This window comes from Oncorhynchus kisutch, linkage group LG4, assembly GCF_002021735.2.
Source record: "Oncorhynchus kisutch isolate 150728-3 linkage group LG4, Okis_V2, whole genome shotgun sequence".
Taxonomy (NCBI): domain Eukaryota; kingdom Metazoa; phylum Chordata; class Actinopteri; order Salmoniformes; family Salmonidae; genus Oncorhynchus; species Oncorhynchus kisutch.
Window position 1 is genome coordinate 43163050 of NC_034177.2, and position 16708 is coordinate 43179757.

The 16708-nt window shown below is 42.3% G+C and overlaps 2 protein-coding genes across 3 annotated transcripts in view; one reads left to right on the forward strand and one right to left on the reverse strand.

Moving 5' to 3' along the window:
* Positions 1-16708, forward strand: part of bicd1a (bicaudal D homolog 1a) — a 97316-nt gene that overhangs the window by 27647 nt on the left and 52961 nt on the right. The window lies entirely within an intron of this gene.
* Positions 3516-6166, reverse strand: LOC109889554 (pyrin). Its single transcript, XM_020481057.2, has 2 exons — positions 6068-6166; positions 3516-5078 (listed from the first exon to the last, which is right to left on the reverse strand). Exon 2 carries the CDS (start codon positions 5074-5076, stop codon positions 3745-3747), a length of 1332 nt encoding a protein of 443 aa, XP_020336646.1. The 5' UTR covers positions 5077-5078; positions 6068-6166; the 3' UTR covers positions 3516-3744.

A 16708-nucleotide genomic window follows, 5' to 3' on the forward strand; every position in this document is an offset into this window, starting at 1 on the left:
GCTGTCAGCCAATCAGCATTCTTGGCTGGAACCACCCAGTTTATAATGGCTGTTACATCACATACACAAACAGAGGAAGAGAGTGTGCTTGTATGGGCCTAATGAGCCGTTAGGCTGATGACATCACCCCTGTGTGTGGGCCTACAGTACACCCAAATTCCAAGGCTCACCCGCACACACTCACTCCAAGGGTGCTCTGTTGACTGCTCTGTAAACTCTCTCTCCTATAATGATTGGTGTTGTGTGAGGAGAAGACTGGGTTGTTTGCAGTCACCCAGTACACAGAAGACTAGAAACTATGAGTCTCGTTCCCATATCAGCACTCCATCTTCCTCGCTATAGTCCTGGCAAGTGCGGGAAAGAGACTGTAGACTCTCACTCTGTCTCATTCACGCCTCCTGCTTTGTGAGACAGCCATTAGCTGCTTCTCTGTGTGTCTGCTGGAGCTGACACAGAACACCAATCAGCCTGCCTGCTGCCAGAGAGCAACGCTGTCTCTCTCATCCCTGCAATTACTCAGCTAATGCAGATTTGTCAAACAAAGTGAACATGTGAGTGTGTGTGGTTCTCCACATTAGAGCTCTGTGCCCGTATCCACAAAGCATCTCAGATTAAGAGTGCTGATCGAGGATCAGGTCCCACCCATCCAATCTTATTCATTATGATCTAAAAAGTAGCACTGATTCTGGATCAGCACTCCTACTCAGACGCTTTGTAGATACAGGTCCTGATTCCATCTCACCCTAGGGCAGGGTTTCCCAAGCTCGGGCCTGGGGCCCCCCCTGGGTGCACGTTTTGATTTTTGCCATAGCACTACACAGCTGATTCAAATAACCAACTCATCATCAAGTTGTAATTATTTTAATCAGCTGTGTAGTGCGAGAGCAAAAACCAAAACGTGCACCCAGGGGGGGCCCCACCGAGTTTTGGAAACCCTGCCCTAGGGTATCAACAGATTTCTAAGGATGAAGACATACTGTAGAATTGTCAGGGTGAAATGTGTTGTGTCATTCAGAGGGTTCTGGATGGTGTAACCACAGTCAGTTAAGACCTGTTAACGGTACAGGTTCCCGAGGGGGTACCCCCCCCCCGCTCAACTGAAACGGTGGCGCACGGAATGCAAAAATATTCTTAGAAATATTTAACCTCCACACATTAACAAGTCCAATAGCTCAAATGAAAGATAAACACCTTGTTCATCTACCCAGCGTGTCAGATTTCTAAAATGTTTTACGACGAAAACATAGCACATATTTATGTCAAACCACCACAAAGACACAGACGATATACAGCCCTTTTGTCGAACAAAAGATGCAATCACAAACGCAGGATTAAAAGAAAAATAATTCACTAACCTTTTGAAAATCAGATGACAGTAATAGGACATGTTACACAGTACATTTATGTTTTTTTCAATAATTTATATCCATAAATGTCCGTTTACATTGACGCCATGTTCAGAAAATGCTCCAAAATGTCAGGAGAAATTATAGATAGCTCCGCCAGATAACAGAAATACCCATCATAAACTTTGACTAAATATACATGTTCTACATATATTTAGAAAGATACACTGCTTCTTAATGCAACCGCTGTGTTACATTTATTTTTAACATTACAGAATTAGTTCACTATGCAATAATCTGAGACGGCGCTCAGACGTAAGCAATATTTCTCCGCTATGTTGGAGTCAACAGAAATACAATACCTTTGATGGTCTTCAATCAGAATGTAGTGGAAGGAGTCATACTTACCCAATACATCGTTTTGTTTCAGTTCGTGTGTCCTTATAGTAGCATCTGCTAGCACTTTCAGCTGAAATGCACCCAAAATGACTTCTGGTCCCGAACAGTTGCGCATCAAAACTTCAAAATTACATATTATATGTCGACTAAATTGGTCAAACTAAGTGCAGAATCAAGCTTTAGGATGTTATAAACATACAAAACAATTCTCAATTCAACCGGACAATCATACTTCTTCTCAGGCAAGCTGGAACAGAGGAAGGTCTGTGTCCAATTCGCGCCCTAACGAACATGTATTTTCTCACGACACCCACTCTTTTGCCTCCCAAAGGGTCAAAGCTCGCGGGATTTGCACAATTAAACGCTCTACTGAATGAGGACATCTAGTGGAAGACATAGAAAGTGTCTCCAGATGCATAGCTGGTTGGGAAGGGTGGGGGCGATGACGTCAAAGTTGCCCCAACTTTCAGGATTCCAAAACTAGTTTGGGAGATTGCCTGCCCTGTGAGTTCTGCTATACTTACAGACATAATTCAAACGGTTTTAGAAGCTTTAGAGTGTTTTCTATCCAATAATTATTATTATATGCATATATTAGTCATTTTGGACAGATTCTTTTTCAGTTTACTATGGGCACGCAATTCATCCAAAGGGGGCAGTATTATGCCTAGCATTAACAGGTAATAATATATATATATTAAGAACACATTCTTATTTACAATGACAGCCTAGGAACAATGGGTTAACTGCCTTGTTCAGGGGAAGAATGACAGATTTTTGCCTTGTCAGCTCAGGGATTCGATCTAGTAACCTTTTACTGGCCCAACGCTCTATCCACTAGGCTACCTGCCGCCCGTAAGACATAAGAGCAGGACTGCCAGAAAAAGTGTGGCGGGGCGGCATTTGCCACAGCACTTTTCAGGCAGGTGTCGCAGCGCCGCTCCATCTTTGATTTAATTGAATAAAATATCATGCCGTAAAGTGTTAAAAAGAGGGGCAAAGTGCAGTTCTTTTGTTTTTAACCAGTTTGACGATTTATCAATGTGCTCACATTTTCACTTTCAATTCACATCGGAGTGCTGCTGCAGGCTCAGTGCGTGTCTTGACTAATCCGATTCACGGAAATCGCAGCTCTCTCCACTTTCCTCCAGTATTTATTTAGCAAAGGTGATAACACGTCACTATCGGCAGATACAAGCAAATACACATAAATATAGCAGTCTATACACCTAAAAATGTGCAATCTGACATGAAGTATTGCAGGGTTCCCCAACTGGCGGCCCGCAGGTCCTTTTATTTAGCCCCATAAGTTAAAAATATATATAAAATAGAGACATGTGATTGTATAAAATGTAAGCAAGGTTTAGAAATTATGATGTTTTAGTCAAACATATCCATTTGGGCTTCTTGGGGTCATTTGGCAGTGTACAAATGATTTGTAATTATGTTCCGGCCCCCGAACATCCGCTCTTGAAAAAAACCGGACAATTGCTAAATCTAGTTGATGATCCCTGATGTATTGCATGAAAACTAGACTATTTGTCAGTCTGTTCAGCAGCAGCTACATAATCGAGCCTATTACGCGCTCTGTCCCTCTGTCCAGTGTAAACACATCGGTAACATTGTGTATGTTGCTTTCTCTGTGTCTGTGAACAAGTAAAGTACACTGTTGCTGCAGTTTGACAGAGTTTTTTTTAACCATATGACCTAATTACAAAAACTCTTGTGGTGCCACTTCTGCATAAGAGGAACTACTCAGATTGAGACAAATTGGTGACTGAATGGGTTCCTTTAATTTCTCCAGATACAGTTGATTTATATAATACAGACATTCAGTTAATGCCATTCAATACCTTTAATTTAGACAGAATGGAGATAACTGCAGAAATATGAAAACCTTTGAAACATACAACAAAAAATAAACAAAATGTATGATTTGACGTAACATAGTGTTTCCTTTAACATGTATATATGAAAGAACATTCTCTGTTATCCACTTTTAAGTTGGGAAGTGAATACTTAGTTTCTGATTGACTTGGGTAATGACCAATGGGGCAGAGTTTTTACCGTCATTGTCAGTGCCGGTGCTGAAGAATGGATAAAGTTTAGCAGGTTTTAAAGCGTAATTGGAGAAAGAATAGATATGAGACCTGTTGTCCACATCATAAAAGGAGACCTGACCCTTTTCATAATCAATATAAATCCCTATCTTCTGGGGCGTCTGATTAAGAAAGAGGAGGACAGGAAGCTTATCAAGAGCTATATACTCATTCTCATCACTCATCCATAGAGCCAGGTATCCATTGTCAGGCTCCACAATAGTCCTTCCCTTCCTGTTGATGGACTCTACTGCCACTCCTAAAACCCAGTCAGTCTTTCCTTCCACCTGCACCTCATAGTAGAATCTCCCCGAGGAGAAACCCTCTTTTCCTAGGACATTAACAACAACATCAAACCTTTGAGGGCCGTCTGTGACATTTTGCCGGAGATCTCCAAATCTCACTTGTTTCCCGTCTTCAGAGACGATGAGGTTGGGATGTGCTGTGTCAGGGTCCAGAGTCACATTCACTGCACACTTCTTGATCCTTCCCAACTCAGCAGCAGACAGCCTGTTCTCTTCACCATCGAGTGCTTCTCTCAGCTTGTTCACAGCTCTCCTAATAGCTCCAACACTGGGATCACTGTGAACGCTGACCTCGGACCAGTCGATGGTAGCCGGTGGGGTACAAAGGGATGGGAACATCTGGAGAAGGTGGAGGTGGTCTTCAGTGTGTGAGAGCTGCTCCAGCTCATTGCTTCTCTTCTGTAGCTGAGAGATTTCCTGTGATAGCTTTAGAATATGCTCTACAGCCCAGGTTGCTGCTGCTTCCTGGTTCTTCTCAATCTCCTCAATTACTTTTATGTAGGTCTTCTCAACGATCCTTGCCATTTCAGTCAGTAACAGCACTGTGTCCGCTTTCTCCCTCTCCACATTTTTCTCACTGTGTTTTGCAGCGTGTGCGATCTCCTTTATCTTCTCACTTCGGTCATGGATCATCAGCTGCATTTCCACCCTCACTTTTTTTACGGCTATCTCTCCACACTCATCCGTTATGTGGACGTAGTGGTTCTTGTCCTTGCAGAATGGATACTGACCAGTTTGGCCGCTTCCACAGGTGTGTCTGTCTTGTTTCATGCTGTACTCATACTCCAGGTCTTCCTCCTCATCATCGATCTCAATATCTTCTTCGAATTCCTCCAGAGCAGCGGTGCATGTCAGGCACACAGATAACAGCAAGTACAACAGGCTGGCATTCAGGGCCCTCCCTATCCTATTGTTGTTTGGTGACATTTCTGGGAACAAGAAAACACAGTCATGTTTTAGTCTAGTTTAGCTTAGTTTGTGTTCAGTCCATCTAGAATATGAATGCAAAGCCCGATTTAAGAACTGAAACTTTAATGACTGGTATATATCCATGTAGAGATAAAAGGCAGCATTGGTTACATGTATTCTCTGGGGGAAAAAACTTTGCTTGGCCCATGTTGGCTCAGTCTGCCAGTCAATGACTTATGCATCATTAGCCTGGTTAAACTGAAAACATAACAGAGAGGCTAAAATCTCAAAACGAACAAATCCTCTAGAACAAAATGGAGACCAACTCTATATTAATGCCAATAATTTTGGAATGAGATTCGACGAGCAGATGTCCACATACTTTGGTCATATAGTGTAGGTAACATGACTTGCATGGGATTTGTGCCACAGAAAACAGTGCCAGGCCAAGCATGGATTGCTGTCATACCTTGTATCAACAACAAACACATACAAACCCTTTCACTCAGGACGCAAATAATAATTGGGATGCCAGTGATCAAAAAATTGAATGTATCCTGGGGCATATTATTAGGATACTACCATGAAATAACATTTGAACTGTATAATGTATTGTAGAAAATCCACAATTTATCTACAAAAGTTTGCGATGTCCAATCTATACATTGCATTTCTATTAAATCTACAATATGTAACTTTTTAGGCGACACACCAAATTCATATTGAAATGTGAGATATACATCTTAAATTCTCACTGAAAGCAAGTCTAAGAAGCAGTAGATATGTTCTATGCTTGCTATTTCTATGCGTCTCGTTCTTAAGTTTTATTTTTGCGTCTTACGGTTTAGATGGTACAATGATTCTCTACATAATGAATGCTTTTTTTGTCACAAACTGAAATTAGGCGAACTATTACAATTTTTGCAACCAGGAAATAGAGTGATTTCTGCATAGTGCACCTTTAAAGCGTTAAGAAATGTCCCCATGGTAAATAAACTTGTACACTCACCTGATTATGTGTTTGCCTCTAGTAGTGTCTCAGTTGGCTCTCTTCTTTCACTTCACTTGAAAGAGGATTACTTTATATCCAGTACCTGGCCAGGATAGTTTCACTTTTACTATAATACCCTGACGTCAGTCATACCAGCATAAAATATGTATTTCCTCCTCCTCCCCCTTCTTCTAAAGAACTATTGCATAAAATCAACTTAAAGGAACGCAAGTTAAATATTAACTTAAGTCGGTGAACATAGCAATGCACATTATATAATTTGGACTTAATACAACACCCTAAATCATCAAACCACTAGTTCAGTGAACTAAACCACTGACTCCATGGCAGCCCAGTATATAGGACATGAGGCCCTAATGAATCATTAGCTTTATGGAGAGCTGAAGACAGAGGACGAGGACACATCTCTTTCCTTGCAGACACACACACCCTTATTTACCACATGGCTGCCTGGAGTTTGACAGGTCCTATGTGGTTCTTAACAGTTTTATGCATGGATGGAGGCTGAGAGGCTGTCACAGCCTCAGGGGATATCAAGACTCAGGATAAGACCCAGATGCAGACACCGGAGGCGGATAGTTTGGTTCTCAGAATATTTATTATAGCAAAGGGCAGGTCGAGGGCAGGCAGAGGTTCCTAATCCGAGTCAATAAGGGACCGAACAGCAGGCAGGCTCAGTACAGGCAGAAAGGTTAGAACCAGGGAAGACTAGAAAACAAGAACTTGCAAAATGGGAAACACGCTGGTAAGACCTGGCAAAACAAGACAAACTGGCAAGAGACAAGCAGAAAACGCAGGTATAAGTACACAGGGGATAATGCGGAAAAATAGGAGACACCAGGTGGGGGGTGGAGACAAGCACAAGACAGGTGAAATAGATCAGGGTGTGACAGGGTAAGAGACATACTGTGCAGATTTTTTGGTTCTGAAATCTACAGAAGAGACAGAAAGGACAATAACAATATTCAGAGTCATATTTCTGTCAAGCTTAGAGGATCTCATGTCAAAAGCTGTTGAAGTAATATGGCTACAGGTTCACCTGCCTCACCTAATGCCTATTATTGTGGGAAGTTGCTATAGACCACCGAGTGCTAACAGACAGTATCTGGATAATACACTGATTGTACAAAACAATAGGAACATGGCATATAGACTGACCAGGTGAAATCTATGATCCCTTATTGATGTCACCTGATAAATCCACTACAGTCCGTGTAGATGAATGGGAAGGGACAGGTTACTCAAGGTGGGTGATAGGCCGTGGTCAACTTCTGTCTCAGGTTCCATCTTTGGCAGATCTCCTCAAAGAGATCAGAGACAAATTGGGAACCTCGATCAGACAGGATGTAATCAGGCACTCCCCAGCGAGTCAGGATTTATTTCGTAAGGATGTTAGAGACGGTCCTCGCTGTGGCCTGATGCAGGGCAAAGAGCTCCACCCACTTTGAATAGTAATCAACAAAAACAAGCATGTACACATTCTGATTGGAGCTTCTAGGAAATGGACCCATCAAATCCACTCCTAACATTTCCCAAGGTCGGGTAACAACCTTTTTACTGCAACTTTCCAGCAGGCTTTCTACCTTCCGGTTTGTACATTTGACAAACCTGACAGTTTCGGATGTGTGCTTGCAACTGCTTGTAGACTTTGAACCTGCCCAAATTACCAGCTAATGGGTCTTCATGGATATGTTGAAGCAGTTGAAGGCGTAGAGTTTCAGGTATGTACATTTGGTAGAGTGTTCTGTGAGGTAGTTGTACTACTCGGTAGACTTTGTCTTCATTGATGGTCAGCTTTGTGGTAGGATTGACCATATTTTCTCCATCTTCCAGGATAGTACAAAGCCTGTACTTCTGGATCATCCTGTTGGGCTTTCCAAATGGCCTCATCAGAGATGGGAAAGTCAGTTTTGGGTGAGTCTCGACTGCTTGACAGGATAGTAGCACATGTAAGATGAGGGCCACCGTTACCACAAGCAGGAGCTCTGGATAAGGCATCTGGAACAGTGTTGTATTTTCCTTTCCTGTATTCTACTGCAAAGGTGAACTCTTGCAACCGTAGAGCCCATCTGTTGAGTCTGGTGCTTGGTTTGTTGGTCTTGAACCCCCACACTAGGGAGGAATGGTCCGTGACCACAGTGAAATGTCTTCCCTCCAGGTAGTACCTCCACTTTTCCAAAGCCCAGACAACTGCAAGGTACTCTTGCTCGGTTGTGGAGTAGTTCCGTTCTGCTCCATTCAATGTCCGACTGGCGAACACTAGCACTTCTTTGGTGCCAAGTCCAGTCTGTTGGACTAGGACAGCACCAAGTCCAACATCACTTGCATCAGTGTAAACAACAAAAGGGCAATCAAAGTTGGGATGACCTCAAATGGGAGGTGTGACGAGGTGTTGTTTCAGAGTTTCCTTTTCACTTCAACGCGTTGAGGGGTTCTGCCACCTGGGAGACGTTTGACACAAACCGTAGGTACCATCCAGCCATCCCAAGGTACCGTTGAAGGGCCTTGAGTGTGGTTGGCACAGGGAAGTCTTGTACAGCCTTTGTCTTTTCAGGATCCACATGAATGCCGTCAAAAGACACAATATGGCCAAGGAACTTCAGGGAGGTTTGGCAGAAGTTGCTCTTCTTCATATTCAAGGTCAGACCAGCTTCTCTTAGCTTGTCCAAAACTGCTTGAAGATCTTGAAATTGTTGTTCTCTGTTCTGGGAGTAGATAATTACATCGTCCAGGTAGACGAAACAGATCTTCCCTTTGAGCTCACCTAACGCAATCTCCATGAGTCTTTGGAAAGTGGCAGGCGCGTTCTTTAATCCAAAAGGCATCACCTTTAAGGAAAACAAGCCCTCAGCACAGACAAAAGCAGTCTTGTCCTTGCTTTCCTGGTCCATCTCAACCTGCCAATAACCACTATTGAGGTCAAGGGTAGTGAACACAACAGCGCCAGACAATGACTCCAGGATCTCGTGGATGGTGGGAAGAGGATAGGCATCAGTCTGGGAAACATTGTTGGTCTTCCTATAGTCCACAAAAAGAAGACCACCCGTCTTCTTTGGGATGAGGACAACAGGAGCAGCCCAGGGAGAGGAGGAACGTTCTATTATATCTTGTGTTAACATATCATTAATGAGTCCCTTTTGGGTGATTAGCTTCGCTGGGGACAAACGATATGGCTTTTGCTTGATCGGCATTTCCTGTGTCAGGAATATTTTGTGCTTCAGGAGCCCGGTGTGTCCTAGCTTTGAAGTACATACATCAACATTATTCTGCAGCTGTTCCAACAGCCTTAACTCCTCTGGCTGTTCCAGCTGAGCTCTTTTCACAGCCTGTAAAAGGAGATCATCAGAAGGATTAGCAAGGGTTAGTGGTACCGGAGCAACGGCAGAGAAGACTGCCACATTTGAACCCCAATCATGTAACTTTGTAGCTTCTGATTGGAAGAAATGCTTCTTGCTCGGATTGTATGGAAACCAGTAGCAATTGTGTGCGATATCAATCTGGACACCACTGAAGTACATGAAATCAATTCCCGACACGACAGGAAAAGCAAGTTTCTTGGTTTGTAGGATAACAGAAGGAATCATATAGGAGCGATTACACAGGCGGAACTCTACCTCACTCCATCCAAGTGGTCGTTTAGCCTCACCATCAGCCAGATAGAGTGGACCTTCTGTCCACGGCTTCAAGTTGTATTGTGGACCTTTATCCTCCTTCCACAGTTTCTCATTGAGCAGTGTGTAGGATGACCCGGTGTCCATGGGCCTATGGACAGGGGTAACACCAGTTGGTGCAGTATTAACTGAAAAGGGGATGTCGATGGGGGGGCGTAGGCAGTGGGGTTGGGGTTTCAGCTCTGGTTAAAGCACCCAGAGTAGGATTGTCATTCCTGCGAAGAGAGTTAGGTGTGTTGGCCTGTTGTGATTTGTGGTTTCTGGAAGGGTTTACTTGATACGGTCTTAGACATGTAGCTGAAGAATGTCCCTTTTGGCTACATCTCCAACAGAACATGGGATGGTTCTGGGCTGGAGACTCTGGCTGTTGTTGATGGTCTGTGTTGGGTAACTGTTTGGGTGTCTGTTTCTTTCTCTGTTCATATTGCTGTTGGCATTCTCTGTCCTTCTCAAACTGCTGTCCCAGGCGAACCAGTCCATCGACAGTGGTGACTCTTTCTCTGAGTTGACTGGCTAGTAGAGGGCTGATGCTCTTCAAGATCAATTTAATGACCTGTTCCTCCTCAATGCCAGGTTTCCACCTTCTGCACAGGGAGTGGTAACCGCATGCAAAGTCACAGATATGCTCTTTCTCTCTTTGCACTCGATTTCTGACACTGTCTGCCAACTCATCTGTGTAGTCCTCAGACAGAAATGCAGAGGAAAACCTGGCCTCAAAGTCAGCCCAGGAGGTAGTGGTGAGACGTGTCACATCCCAACAGTCTCGAGCTGTCCCACGCAACACAATCCTCAATGTGGCAAGGAGTTCTTCATCAGCCAGGGGATTGAGGGCAAGAAAGTCACGACATCTTTCCAGATACATTAGCGGATCAGGACTGTCATCTTTTTCCCCAAGGTGGGAAATTGCAATTTAATGGGCATCGCCCCCACATGACATCTACTCATATCACCATGAACAAAAGAGCTAGGAGGGATTGAGGAGGTACAGGGGGAGGGAGTTATCGGACCATGAAAATGAACACCAGGATGCATGGTGGACTGCATCCTGCAAGGGGGGTCTGCAGCATGGCCTTGTCTTGGGCTGTTCGGAGGTGCCATCTTGGCCCACAGTGATCTGAACAGAAGTGGACACCAGAGAAACTCTGTGCAAGGAGTTGCGCCTAATGGAGGCCATGTCCACAGACATGTCATCCAACATTTTAACACAATTAGAGAGTTCTGTCTGCAAGTGGTCTACAGTGTTAACCATGGGATAAAACAGAATTAACGTCCTTGAAAACCTCAGTGTGGTGATGTTGCAGGCGCCATTGGAGAGTGGCAGTGAGTTGGTTTCATTGGTAGTCAAACTGCCTGTCCATGACACCAGTAATTTCCCGTCTTCCACTCTTACTGAGCTCTGTCAGCGTGTGGGTTAGAGTGCTCAGTGAGTTTCTGAATTCCATGGCACTCTGTTGTTGCTCTTCACTCAGACATTTGAATTTATGGTGGATTAGAGTTTGGAGATGTTGAGTCCGACGAATATCAAGGATGTCACCTTGAAGTTGTAAGACTACAACCTCTGGAGATAAACCAGACAATGGAAGAAGGTTGGGCGTCAGAGGGAGGGCTAGCTCAGTACTTCCATACAGATCCATGTCAATAAGTGAGTAACTGGTTAGACCTCCTTTGGCCTGTGGTCCAGACCGAGCATTCAGGTTCCCAGGGCTCTGGCCCAAATCAACTCCATTATTTCCATCACAATATGATTTGTATTGTCAGCTTGATGGTCAGAAGGGCCCTGTGTATTCCCATTGACAGGTATGATATGGATGAGCACATTTTCTTGGGGTGAATCCATTGTTTTAATTCCACACAAAATATTTGCTTTGGTTAGTTTTCAATGTTGAGCTGTCCCATCTGGGGTGCCATTTTTTATGTAACGGTTTTGACTTTTGTGAAGCTTTTGAACTTTTGAACTTTGTGAAGACCAATTAATTTGCCAGAATTTTATATAATTATGACATAACATTGAAGGTTGTGCAATGTAACAGCAATATTTAGACTTAGGGTTGCTGCCCGTTCGATAAAATACGGAACGGTTCTGTATTACACTGAAATAATAAACGTTTTGTTTTCGAAATGATAGTTTTCGGATTTGACACAGACATATGGAAATGTCTGCTCTACCCAAAATTACAACCAAGTCATTGCAGTATTACCACAAAATGGAAGAGGCAAGTAGAAGGGGAAAAAAGTAAGGAACTTGTATGTCGGCCCTCCATTAAAGAACATAAATGGTTAAAGAAAAGTGTGATAAATAAAAACATATACCAATTTAATTTCAGGACCAAAAAACTGAAAGCTGTGCCATATAAATTGCTAAATAGTTGGGAAGAGATTTTCGATTACCCATTCCATGGCACATGATTTATTAATTGATATGCAAAACAACGCTGGAGTCAAAACATCACATTTTTCAATTTAAATTACTACACAAAATTCTTGCAACCAATAGAATGTTATATATATATATGGGGGATGCAATCTCCCCAGCTCTGCAGATTCTGCTGTGAGGAGGCAGTCATTAGATAATTTATTTTGGTATTGTCCATATGTAGCTCGTTTTTGGTCACAGGTCCAGGAATGATTGAAGAATTGCAACATTTGCCTGGAACTAACACTGCAGATCGGAATACTGGGTGATTTGAAAAACCATAGTCAATCAATCAATAATATAATAATTATTTTACCAGAATTTTTTATTTTTATTTTACAATCTGTAGAAGCTATGAGAATAGAAAGGTTCAATACCTTTGTGAAGCATCACAGCACAGTCGAAAATATACAAATAGAAATCCAAAATGGATGATGTTGAGAGATAGATGGGAGGGGTTGAATGGAGCTGAAGGGTGGGACTAATAACAAGATAACCAATGTAAAACATACGGGATCTTTCAAATGTATATATGTTCAGAAATTTTGTGAAATAGCACAGTTACAAATAGAACTGGTTGGACATCAGAAATAGAGGAAGATCTAAAAACAAACAACATATAACTCTTAACTATTGTAAAATAGATTGTGTCTGTAAAATGTGTATAAGATACATAAACTAAAGGTAGAAGCCTAAGTGTTATTGTATATTAGTTTACTCTAATTTGGGGAAGTGTGGTAGGGTTTGCGGGGAATAATAAAGGTATATATTTTTAAAGTGTGTTTTTCTATATAGGTATGTGTATGTATATATGTGTATATGTATGCATATGTGTATGGATATATATATATTTACCCCAAAAAGATATGGGGGATTGGAAATGATTTATTATTTATTTATTTCACCTTTATTTAACCAGGTAGTTGAGAACAAGTTCTCATTTGCAACTGCGACCTGGCCAAGATAAAGCATAGCAATTCGACACATACAACAACACAGAGTTACACATGGAATAAACAAAACATACAGTCAATAATACAGTAGAGAAAAATAAAACAAAAAATCTATATACAGTGAGTGCAACTGAGGTAAGTTAAGGCAATAAATAGGCCATGGTAGCGAAGTAATTACAATATAGCAATTAAACACTGGAATGGTAGATGTGCAGAAGATTAATGTGCAAGTAGAGATACTGGGGTGCAAAGGAGCAAGATAAATAAATAAATATAGTATGGGGATGAGGTAGGTAATAGATGGGCTGTTTACAGATGGGCTATGTACAGGTGCAGTGATCTGTGAGCTGCTCTGACAGCTGGTGCTTAAAGCTATTGAGGGACATATGAGTCTCCAGCTTCAGAGATTTTTGCAGTTCGTTCCAGTCATTGGCAGCAGAAAACTGGAAGGAAAGACGACCAAAGGAGGAATTGGCTTTGGGGGTGACCGGTGAGATATACCAGCTGGAGCGCGTGCTACAAATGGGTGCTGCTATGGTGACCAGTGAGCTGAGATAAGGCGGGGCTTTACCTAGCAGAGACTTGTAGATAACCTGTAGCCAGTGGGTTTGGCGACGAGTATGAAGTGAGGGCCAACCAACGAGAGCGTACAGGATAGATAACATCACCGAAGTCGAGGATCGGTAGGATGGTCAGTTTTACGAGGGTATGTTTGGCAGCATGAGTGAAGGATGCTTTGTTGCGATACAGGAAGCCGATTCTAGATTTAATTTTGGATTGGAGATGCTTAATATGAGTCTGGAAGGAGAGTTTACAGTCTAACCAGACACCCAGGTATTTGTAGTTGTCCACGTATTCTAAGTCAGAGCCGTCCAGAGTAGTGATGCTGGACAGGTACGGGCAGTGATCGATTGAATAGCATGCATTTAGTTTTACTTGCATTTAAGAGCAGTTGGAGGCCATGGAAGGAGAGTTGTATGGCATTGAAGCTCGTCTGGAGGTTAGTTAACACAGTGTCCAAAGAGGGGCAAGAAGTATACAGAATGGTGTCGTCTGCATAGAGGTGGATCAGAGAATCACCAGCAGCAAGAGCAACATCATTGATGTATACAGAGAAGAGAGTCGGCCCGAGAATTGAAACCTGTGGCACACCCATAGAGACTGCCAGGGGTCCGGACAACAGGCCCTCCGATTTGACACACTGAACTCTATCAGAGTAGTTGGTAAACCAGGCGAGGCAATCATTTGAGAAACCAAGGCTGTCGAGTCTGCCAATAAGAATGTGGTGATTGAGAGTCGAAAGCCTTGGCCAGGTCGATGAAGACGTTAGAAAGACAGGGTAGGATAGATATAGGTCTGTAGCAGTTTGGGTCTAGAGTGTCACCCCCTTTGAAGAGGGGGATGACCGCGGCAGCTTTCCAATCATTGGGAATCTCAGATGATACGAAAGCGATGTTGAACAGGCTAGTAATAGGGGTGGCAACAATTTCAGCAGATCATTTTAGAAAGAGAGGAGGGTCCAGATTGTCTAGCCCGGCTGATTTGTATGGGTCCAGATTTTGCAGCTCTTTCAGAACATCAGCTATCTGGTTTTGGGTGAAGGAGAAATGGTGGGGGCATTGGCGGGTTGCTGTGGAGGGTTGCTGTGAAGAAAATTACATTGTTGCTTCCATCAATCTTTCCACAATATTAAGCTGATCCACCCCTTAAAAAAAGTAGCTATATCCACAGTAAAACGAGTTCTATATCGACATAACCTGAAATGCCGCTCAGCAAGGAAGAAGCCACTGCTCCAAAACTGCCATAAAAAGCCAGACTATGGGGACATGGGGACAAAGGTCGTATTTTTTGGAGAAATGTCCTCTGGTCTGATGAAACAAATATAGAACTGCTTGGCCATAATGACCATCATTATGTTTGGAGGAAAAAGGGGGAGTCTTGCAAGCCGAAGAACACCATCCCAACCGTGAAGCACGGGGGTGGCAGCATCATGTTGTGGAGGTGCTTTGCTGCAGGAGGGACTGGTGCACTTCACAAAATAGATGGCATCATGAGGGAGAAAAACTATGTGGATATATTGAAGCAACATCTCAAGACATCCGTCAGGAAGTTAAAGCTTGGTCGCAAATGGGTCTCCCAAATAGACAATGACCCCAAGCATACTTCCAAAGTGTTGGCAAAATGGCTTAAGGACAACAAAGTCAAGGTATTGGAGTGGCCATCACAAAGCCCTAACCTCAATCCTATAGAAAATGTGTGGGCAGAACTGAAAGGCATGTGCGAGCAAGGAGGCCTACAAACTTGACTCAGTTACACCAGCTCTATCAGGAGGAATGGGCCAAAATTCTCCCAACTTATTGTGCGAAGCTTGTGGAAGGCTCCCCGAAACGTTTGACCCAAGTTAAACAATTTAAAGGCAATGCTACCAAATACTAATTGATTGTATGTTAACCTACTGGGAATGTGATGAAAGAAATAAAAGCTGAAATAAATCATACTCGCTACTATTGTTCTGACATTTCACATTCTTAAAATAAAGTGGTGATCCTAACTGACCTAAAACAGGGAATTCTTACTAGGATTAAATGTCAGGAATTATGAAAAACTGAGTTTAAATGTATTTGGCTAAGGTGTATGTAAACGTCTGACTTCAACTGTACCTTAATAGAAGATGACTCAAATGAAAGTCACACAGTAAAATACTACTTGAGTAAAAGTCTAAAAGTATTTGGTTTTAAGTATACTTAAGTATCAAAAGTAAATGTAATTGCAAAAATATATTTAAGTATCAAAAGTAAAAGTAGAAATAATTTTAAGTGACTTCTATTAGGCAATCCAAACAGCACAATTTTATTTTATTTTTTAATATATATATGGATAGTCGAGGGCACAGAGACACAATTTACATATGAAGCATGTGTGTTTAGTGAGTCTGCCGCATCAGAGGCAGTAGGGATGACCAGGGATGTTCTCTTGAAAAGTGTGTGAATTGAACCATTTTCCAGTCCTGTTAAGCATTCCGAATGTAACAAGTACTTTTGTGTGCCAGGGAAAATGTATGAAGTAAAAAGTATAATATTTTCTTTAGAAATGTAGTGAAGTAAAAGTAGTCAAATATATAAATAGTAAGACAAATAGTAAAATGCGAAACTTTGGTACACATCTGCTGGATAGGGAGCCATTTATTATGTTCAACATAGGAGGGCAAAGCACAGGAAGTAGCTCTCTCAGTAGTTTAGTTGGAATAGGGTCCAGTATGCAGCTTGACGGTTTAGAGACCATTACTATTTTCATGAATGTGTCAAGAGATACAGGATTAAAAAACTTGAGTGTCTCCATTGATCCTAGGTCTTGGCAGTTCTGTGCAGACTCAGGACAACTGAGCTTTGGAGAAATGCTCAGATTTAAAGAGGAGTCGCAATTTGCTTTCTAATGATCATGATCTTTTCATCGAAGAAGTTCATGAATTTATCAATGCTGAAGTGAAAGCTATCCTGTCTTGTTGATTGCTGCTCTTTAGTTAGCCTTGCAAACAGTATAAAAAATACATTTGGGATTGTTCTTATTCTCCTCCATTAGCTTGGAAAAATAGGATGATCGA